The sequence below is a fragment of the Asparagus officinalis genome, chromosome 7 (genome assembly GCF_001876935.1).
Source record: "Asparagus officinalis chromosome 7, Aspof.V1, whole genome shotgun sequence".
NCBI classification, from domain to species: Eukaryota; Viridiplantae; Streptophyta; class Magnoliopsida; order Asparagales; family Asparagaceae; genus Asparagus; species Asparagus officinalis.
Window position 1 is genome coordinate 31,688,932 of NC_033800.1, and position 9,722 is coordinate 31,698,653.

At 34.7% G+C, this 9,722-nt stretch overlaps 1 protein-coding gene across 1 annotated transcript; it reads left to right on the top strand.

Moving 5' to 3' along the window:
* Positions 2–2,471, top strand: LOC109846921 (auxin-responsive protein IAA4-like). The gene is made up of 4 exons (XM_020416158.1): positions 2–168; positions 801–964; positions 1,083–1,179; positions 2,292–2,471. Exons 1-4 carry the CDS (start codon positions 2–4, stop codon positions 2,344–2,346), a joined length of 483 nt encoding a protein of 160 aa, XP_020271747.1. The 3' UTR covers positions 2,347–2,471.

The window sequence follows — 9,722 nt, forward strand, 5'->3', positions numbered from 1 at the left end:
GATGGAAGAACAAGGGAATTCTCCATCATCTTCTATAGATAGCAGCAGTTACCCTTCTCTCTACTCTGCATCTCTCTCTCAATCGACAAGGAGAGACTTGAGCACAGATCTTAGGCTGGGACTCAGCCTATCAACCTCCTCTCTTCATGATAACTATTCCAATGAGAGGTATGTTCATTGCACCTCGCTTCCCGTCGTTTATGTCCTCTCCTATTTGTTTCCTTCTTCTTCTCGATAGATAGCTTGTCCTGATCAAATTCGCTCCTCTTCCATAAAAATCAGCACTTTACTTAATTAGAAACCTCCCCTGCAGTACGTTAATGATATTGTCGAAACGTTAATCTCTTTGTTTGGATCAAATCCAGTAGTTTCGTTTCTCTTGGAATGGCCCCAGCCTTTTATCAAAACTGTAACGATCATATTCATTTTGCTTCCTTTCAATTATACCATATAGTCTATTTGTTCAATTCTATCCGTATTTTATAACTGTACGCTTCAGTTTGTATGCTAACATGTTTCTATTCAGCCTTTTTATCCTCTTTTGTTTTCGTATCTCTGTCATGTTGAGTTTGCGTCTGGTTATGTTTTCCTCGCATTCTTTTAGCAACGACAAACACTTTTTTTTTTCAGTAACATTAAAGCAATCCTATTTACTGTTTTATTTTTCTATTTCATTCTCATATCTTCCGTCTACTCGCATTTGCGTTGGCAACCCATTTGTGAAATGTTTTTCTCTGTCAAATCTTGTTCGTAATTATGGAACAATTGTCTGACTGGCCACCAATCAAACCGCTTCTTAGGAGCACGTTGTCGGAGAAATCGAGCGCCGAGCAGCCATCAAGCTTCTTCGTCAAGGTCTACATGGAGGGAATCCCTATCGGCAGAAAACTCGATCTCTTCACTCTCGATGGATACCAAAGCTTGATAAGGACACTGACACGAATGTTTCGAACTACCATCATAGGTAATAGTTAATCGTACACAACATTTTGTTGTAATATCCAAATGTAAACTGGATCTATTCTTCTGTTTGTTATATATTTAACTCATTAATGTTTTTAATCAAGTATGGATATATGCAGGTCCTAATGTTGGCCAAGTATCATCGAGTAAAGCCCACGTGTTGACGTACGAAGATCAGGAGGGGGACTGGATGATGGTGGGAGATGTTCCTTGGGAGTAAGTCTCGTGACAAATTTCAACATAAATTTTATTCTATGCTTTTTATTTAGGATATATGTCTATAACAACAGCCTGAACTTTGGGAGATGTGTACATGTTCCCCTGAACTTCGTAAATAAGATCAGAAAATCCTCCGACTTTTTCTAACTTAGCTATATATGTCAACTAGAAAGTTGTCAAGTTCTTCGCAGGTGACAACTTCTGGACAATTTTGTCCCCATGTAACTTCTACATTACCCTGGGTTAATTGCTAACAGACCCTTGTAGTATTATCCAATTGCGGACAGAACTCTTGTAGCTCTATTTTTGCGAATAGTTGGTGAAATTTCTTTTTTTAGTCTTAAAACCATTAAAGGTTTGAGGTGGTGAGGATCTAGCAGTGAGGATAAAGCCTCGATTTTAATGTAAAAGAGTTAGAATATTCACACCTAGACCAATACTATAAGGGGGTCTATTTGCAACCGGATGATACTATATGGCTCTATGCACAGTTAATCCTATTCACTATTAACCCTAGTATCTTTGTCAAGAAATGATGGGTAGAAAATAAAAAAAAAATGAAAAGAAGTGGGGAACGGGGGTTTAATGTAAACTTTGGAAGTTTAGGGGTATTATATGATTTACCAAGTTCAGAGGGCTTTTGTGCAATGCCCCTTCCCTAAACCCCAATCCCAATGCTACAAAAGAAGGTCAATTTGCAACTGGGTGATACTACAGGGGTCTATTCACAATTAACCCTAGTATCTTTGTCAAGAAAGGATGGGTTGAAAATAAAAAATGGAAAAAAAATTAAAAAGTAGTGGGGGAAAGGGGGTTTATATTTGTTTCCTTAATTTTCTACCCAATCTTTTCTTGACAAAGATACTAGGGTTAATTGTAAATAGACCCCTGTAGTACTACCCAATTGTAAATAGACCCCATTGTAGTATTGGTCTAGGTGTAAATACCTTGTTAGTGAACTTTTCTGACTCATTTAAAATTCATTGTGAAAATTACCCTTTAATTTAATTTCTCCGACCAAAAAGGGAAAAAATTAAAAAGAAAATTCATTGTGAAATTTACCCTTTAATTTAATTTCTCTGACTTGATTTTTGTTTTTTTTTTTGTAGGATGTTTTTGATCACTGTAAAGAGAATAAAGATTGCAAGGGCTGATAGGTGCTAGAGCTCTGCTTTGTCTGCAATATCAATTTTGTCAAGTAGTCTTATGCTTAAGATATTGATCGGAGAAGATAAGAGAGTCGATATGTACAGTATATTGATATATTAATGAGATGTATTTAGCTTTATCATTAATTATTACTATTATTATTATTTTAAATGACAAAGTTTCTTAGTATATATTTCAAAATTTTGACATATTCCAGTAGCAGAGAACTTCACCGGCGGCTTAATTAAAAGGTATAGAGCTTCTGGAAATAGGTTTAAAGCCTTTGGGTGACCGATATTTCTCCTTCATTTTCTTCTTCTTTCTGTCATCGTTTTCTTGTTTTATAAGTTTTGGTAACAAATAATTATCGTAATATCTAACAGGAATCATATTAGAACTGCCGGCATGGTGGCAGACGGTTCTAAACCTGCCATAGGGAGGATGACTTGCAATTAAAAAAGAGAAATATCAACCCCCAACAACTCAAGTTTTGAAAATTGTGAATCTCTCTGGAAAATTTTATACAAACAGTCCGTGCAAGTTTCAGAAATTTAATAATTCCCCTTAAAAATTTACAAAGAATTCCCTAAAAGTTTTTAGAATTTACGATACCCCCTAAGAAATTTACAGATACCCCTTGAAAGTTTTAGAATTTGCAAATTATTCCCAAATAAAATTATAACCAACCCCTTGACAATTTTTAAAATTATAAATACCACTAATTTTATTATAATATACAAATTCCCTTGGGAATGCATAAGGTGAAGAAGATAATGTGCATAGGAAGTCTCATGTTCCTAATACTATAGGGTAGCGAAACTTCCTACTATATTTATTTTGGGGATCAGAAGGAAGTCCTGATATCACCCGTGTCATAGTTCCGAAGAACCAATTAAATGAAACTTAATTGGTACTTGAGCACTGTTAGTTTTAATATTGAAGGAGACAGAAATTCTGAGGCGTGAAACACTTTCCTTAAAGAAATATTTGCCCCCACTTAATATTTAAAGTTGCTTCGGGTTAATGCAAATTTTCTTCCCAGGATACAACAGAAAATGAAAATTCCAGTAAGCAAATCTGGAATTTTCCTTAATTCGTTGTGAAACAAGTTTGTAATATTGCAGAAGTTTTTGATAGAAAAGATTCAGAAAAGAATTGTTAATAGATATCTGAAAACATAAACTATTTATAGGTTTTGAAAAGGTGCTTCCAACAGTCACAACTTTTCAAAACACCCCTTGGAACAAACAGCCACTTTTCAACAGTCACTTGTCTTTTCATAATTTTTAAATTTCGAAATATTATTAAAAATAAAATATATTCAATATATAATTATATATATTAAAAAATATAACATTTAAGCGGTAGCGGCAAGCGTGCAAAGTGCTAAGTGCGTCTAATAATCGCGTCAAAATCGCGCATTATTCGCGTTACCCGCACGCGGGTTTAGAAGCCTATACTTTGATCCATTATTCAAAGCTCACTAAGCATTCAATGCTTTTAAACCTCTAAAACAATGCTCAAAATTCCAATGTGGGACTATCTTGTTTTTTACAAACAAATACTAACAATCCCCCACTTTGTTTGAAAAAACATTTTAATAGTATTATATTTAAAAATAATCTGCAATATATACAAAATGAGATAAGTATACATATGTAGAGGTATCTTTCGATTTAAACCTTTACTTAGTACAAATACCTCAAAGTTCTATCAAAGTCGTTAGTTGCCTTAACATTAAACTAATTACTCTTTGTGATAGAACCGGAGAATATTGTACATACACTAATCTCTTGTTTCAATGAGAATTAATATTTTAGCACTGTTATGGCCTTGTGCTTATTCCTGGTTCATGAACTCTTTAAAGAACAAACCTTTAGTTCTTTTAAGAAGCGGCACCACTTCTAAGTTCATATAGGTGAAACGTCTACAATGTGTTTTCCATTACTTTAAACACACAACAATAATGTATTAGACTTTCATTAAGAGCATAACTCATCCTCTTATTTCGTAATGGACGATATTGACATTATCTTTTAGGGCTTAATGCGTCAATATCAATCAACCACTTTCAGAAACTTGTTATTACCCATTTAAACCATTTAACCAGTTTAGTTCTAGCTAGTAAATGGTTGGGTTACCATTCCTGGTGATTTTTAAATATAAGGTTTTAGCCCCATTTCACTTGATGTCATCTTTACTACCTCTCTTGCTAGAGGTTTTGTAAATGGATCAGCCAAATTTTTATTTGTCTTAACATAGACAATAGTTATGACACTATCTTGTATCAAGTGTCTCACATATTCATGTCTTAGACTTATGTGTCTAGACTTACCATTATATGTACAATTATAAGCCCTTGACAAAGTGGCTTGACTATCACAATAGATAGAGATAGGAGGCATTGGACTCGGCCATAACTTAATATCTAGCAATAAGTTCCTAATCCATTCAGCCTCTTTACCAGTTGCTGCTAAAGCAATGAATTCAGATTCCATGGTGGAGTGTGAGATACATGTTTGTTTCTTACTTGCCCAAGAAACTGCTCCTCCACCAAGTGTAAAAACCATTCCAGAAGTGGATTGGTTGTCTCCAACACTAGTCATCCAGCTTGCATCGGTGTATCCTTCTAATACAGCCGGATAATCATTATAGAACAAACACAGATTTTTGGTTTTCTTTAAATATCCAAAAATCCTGGAAATGCTTTTCCAATGTTCTACACTTGGATTACTAGTGTATCTACTTAATTTGCATACAGCAAATGAAATATCAGGTCCAGTACAATGCATGGCATACATTAAAGAACCAATTGCACTAGCATATTCAAGCTGTGCTACAGCTCTACCAGAATTGGCAGTCAATTTGACACTGGGATCAAAAGGAGTGTTAACTTCTTTAAAACCAAGATGATTAAATTTATTCACTATTTTTTCAATATAATGTGATTGGCTTAAAGAAAAACCCCCACTATGTTTTCTAACTTTGATCCCTAAAATAGTATCCGCTTCTCCTAAATCTTTCATTTTAAACATAGAAGATAGATACTCTTTAGTCTCATTTATGCCAATCATATTAGTGCCGAATATTAACATGTCATCCACATACAAGCAGACAAGCACACCATATTTATCAGTGAATTTAGAATAAATACACTTATCAGCACTATTATGTTTGAAACCATAAGATAGAATAACAGAATCAAACTTTTCATGCCATTGTTTTGGTGCTTGTTTAAGACCATAAAGAGATTTAATTAGTTTACATACTTTTCTTTCATTTCCTGGAAGAATGAAACCTTCCGGTTGTTCCATGTAAACTTCCTCATTTAAATCTCCATTTAAAAAAGCAGTCTTGACATCCATTTGATGCACAAATAACTTATGTATAGATGCCAAAGCAATAAGAATTCTAATAGATGTTATACGTGCGACAGGTGCATATGTATCAAAATAATCTATGCCTTCTTTTTGTCTAAACCCTTTGGCTACTAATCTAGCCTTAAAAGCTTGAACAGAACCATCAGAATGATATTTTCTTCTAAAAACCCATTTACATCCTATTGGCTTTGATCCTTGAGGTAAATCTACTAAAATCCAAGTACTATTTCCCATTATAGAATCCATTTCATCATTGACAGCTTCTTTCCAAAATGAAGCATCTCTAGATGACATTGCTTCTATAAAGGTTTTAGGATCATCATCTGGATTAAAACTTATAGGATGTTTATTTAAAACATTATTATTCCTATCACCTTCAACAAGAAAAATAATTTGTTCAGGAGAAATAAAATCTGAAGGTAAAGATTTCTCTTTTCTTACTCTAGTACTTCTTCTTGGCTCTGATATTTCTTTAGATATATTCGTTTCCTTAGCATGAAAATCAGAACTAGAAAAATTATTAGAGTTAAGCAGAATAGGAACATTTTCAACATTTTCAGAATCTACAGAAAATTTATTTTCAAAGAATTCAACATCTCTAGATTCAACAATAGTATTAGAAGATAAATCAAGTAGTCTATATGCTTTGCTATTTTCAGCATATCCGACAAAAACACTTTTAAAGGCTCTAGGTCCAAGTTTTGTTCTTTTAGGATCAGGAACTCTATAATAAGCCAAACACCCCCACACTTTAAAATATGACAGATTAGGCTTTCTACCTTTCCATAACTCATAAGGGCTTATATTTGACTTTTTAGAGGGAATCCTATTATGAATATAACATGCTGTGTACAAAGCTTCTCCCCATAAATTTAAAGGTAACTTAGCATTATTAAGCATACAATTTATCATTTCTTGTAAAGTTCTATTTTTTCTTTCGGCTAAACCATTCTGTTGGGGAGTATAAGGTGCTGTACATTGATGAATAATGCCATGTTCTTCACAAAAAGTATTAAAATTATCAGAAAAATATTCACCACCTCTATCAGAACGTAATACTTTAATTTTCCTTTCAAGTTGATTTTCAACTTCTGTTTTGTATTTTTTAAACATATCAAAAGCTTCATCTTTTGTTCTTAAAAGATAAACATACATATATCTACTGCAATCATCAACAAAAGTGATAAAGTATCTTTTTCCTCCTCTAGTTAACATACCATTCAATTCACATATATCAGAATGTATTAAATCTAAAACTTTAGAATCTTTGCGAGAAACACTTGGAAAAGATTTCTTTGTTAATTTAGACTTAGCACAAATTTTACATTTATCAAATTCACCATTAAAGTTAATGAAGTCTAACTTTCTCATATTTTTCAAATAGCGAAAATTTAAATGTGCTAAGCGATCATGCCATAAATATGAAGACTCAACAATATAAACAGAAGATATAACTTTATTATTAATACTTAGTTGATACATTCCATCACAAGAGTAGCCCTTTCCCACAAACATCCCGTTCTTAGACAGGATAACATTATTTGACTCAAAAGCAACCCGAAACCCTTTCTTACAAAGAAGATCAACAGAAACTAAGTTCTTTCTAACTTCGGGTACATACAGAACATTTATAAGAGTCAATTTCTTTCCAGAAGTAAAATCTATATCAACAGTCCCTTTTCCAGCAACCTTTGCACAAGCATTATTCCCCATTTGCACTTCTGTAATTTCCGAAATTTCTTCAAATCCTTTGAACAAGGATTTGTCCTTGCAAACGTGGATTGTTGCTCCAGAATCAAGCCACCATCCAGACTTAACAGAAGCCATATTGATTTCAGAAATCATAGCGACCAGATTCTCTTCTATCATATTTGCAGAAGCCTTTGATTTTACATTATTATTTTTTCTGTGACGACATTCTTTAGCAGAATGTCTTGGCTTGCCGCAAATAAAACAGGATCCTTTTTTCTTCTGAAAATTCTTCTTTTTAAAGTGTTGTCCACTTTTCTTTACTTGAAGGTTCACATTTTTTACTGAAGATTCATTCTTTTCCACGGTGTGGACCTTACAATCACTTTGGACAGAATTTTTCGAATCACGTATGCGTGACTCCTCTTCAATTCTAAGATTCTTCTGAAGTTGTTCCAAAGAGATATCCTCAGTTTTATGCATTAGTTTCTTCGAATAATCTTTCCAAGTTGATGGTAGTTTTGCAATAATTGCAGCAACTTGAAAAGACTCTGGAAGAACTATTTTGAGAACATGAATCTTATTAACCAGAACCTCCAATTCATGAACTTGCTCTAGGACAGACTTGTCATCAACCATTTTATATTCTAGATATTTTGCAATTAAATACTTGTTTGTACCTTCCTCCTCGGCTTTGTATTTAAATTCCAGTGCGTTCCAGATCTCCCTTGCCGACTTTATCCTCGTGAAAAGATCATATAATCGGTCCGAAAGTGTGTTCAGAATGTGACCGCGACACAACACTTCATCTTCCTCCCGTTTTGCCTTCTGCTTTTTGATTTCTTCTATTTCCTCCTCAGTAGGTTGTTTGCCATCTGCACTTGGTTTTGGATCTTCTATGGGCTGCAGATTGGGGTTGAGAATGTAGGAGATCTTCAATGCTGTAAGAAGAAACATCATCTTGTCTTGCCAGCGAGAGAAATTGTTCCCGTCGAATCGGTCCAATTTGACCATGTCTTGATTCATCACCTTGATTGATTCCGACTCCATTGTAGCTTAAATATTTCTTTAAGATTGTTAGTTTTAATATTGAAGGAGACAGAAATTCTGAGGCGTGAAACACTTTCCTTAAAGAAATATTTGCCCCCACTTGATATTCAAAGTTGCTTCGGGTTAATGCAAATTTTCTTCCCAGGATACAACAGAAAATGAAAATTCCAGTAAGCAAATCTGGAATTTTCCTTAATTCGTTGTGAAACAAGTTTGTAATATTGCAGAAGTTTTTGATAGAAAAGATTCAGAGAAAGAATTATTTTTTTTTTTGATATCTGAAAATATAAACTATTTATAGATTTTGAAAAGGTGCTTCCAACAGTCACAACTTTTCAAAACACCCCTTAGAACAAACAGCCACTTTTCAACAGTCACTTGTCTAAGTGCTAAGTGCTAAGTGCGTCTAATAATCGCGTCAAAATCGCGCATTATTCGCGCTACCCGCACGCGGGTTTAGAAGCCTATACTTTGATCCATTATTCAAAGCCCACTAAGCATTCAATGCTTTTAAACCTCTAAAACAATGCTCAAAATTCCAATGTGAGACTATCTTGTTTTTTACAAACAAATACTAACAAGCACTGCCCATATGTGATGTCACTACTCTCACCTGCGCTAGCCCTTGAGCACCACCTTGGCACCAGCCCATGAGCACCAACCACCGCCAAAGACCACTCCGATCACGACCTACGCTATCACTTATCGATCCATCCAAAGCCCCATCCACCACAACATTGCCGATGACTCTTGCTCAACCCCCATCAATTGCAACAACCACCTCTTCCATCGTCATCCCGGTCAAAATTCTTGGTCAACACTCTGGGTCAACACTTTCATGGCCAAGGTCTCAAGGCCCTCTCCTCTGTCCACACTGTAACCGAAAAGTTATGTCTTCACTATCTCTTGTCCAAGCCCTCACTGGATAGCGCCACTACATCCCCTGTTGGGGGCGCAACGCGTGTGTTGGGGATTCATAAATTTGCCGAGAGAGAAGCACACAAATCAACTAATAATGTCACAGACTCAAACACAAAGGTTTAACGTGGTTCGGCAAATTGCCTATGTCCACGGGGTAAGAAGGGGATGAGTTTTCACTATAGAAAAAGAGAAAATACAAAATGAGATTACAAGATCACTCAAAAGCTCACAAATAATCTCTCAAACTAAACTCTCAAATCTCTCACAAAACCCTCAAACAAATTGCTCAGAAAACACTCTTTTTTTCTGTGCTCAAAATCTCCCCTCAATGCTACCCTAAAATCCAATCTG

Coding starts and splice junctions, on each gene's coding strand:
- LOC109846921 (XM_020416158.1), top strand. CDS start 2: ATGGAAGAACAAGGGAATTCTCCATCATCTTCTATAGATAGCAGCAGT. Junction 965..1,082: donor GTTTCGAACTACCATCATAG/GTAATAGTTAAT, acceptor GGATATATGCAG/GTCCTAATGTTGGCCAAGTA. Junction 1,180..2,291: donor GTGGGAGATGTTCCTTGGGA/GTAAGTCTCGTG, acceptor TTTTTTTTGTAG/GATGTTTTTGATCACTGTAA.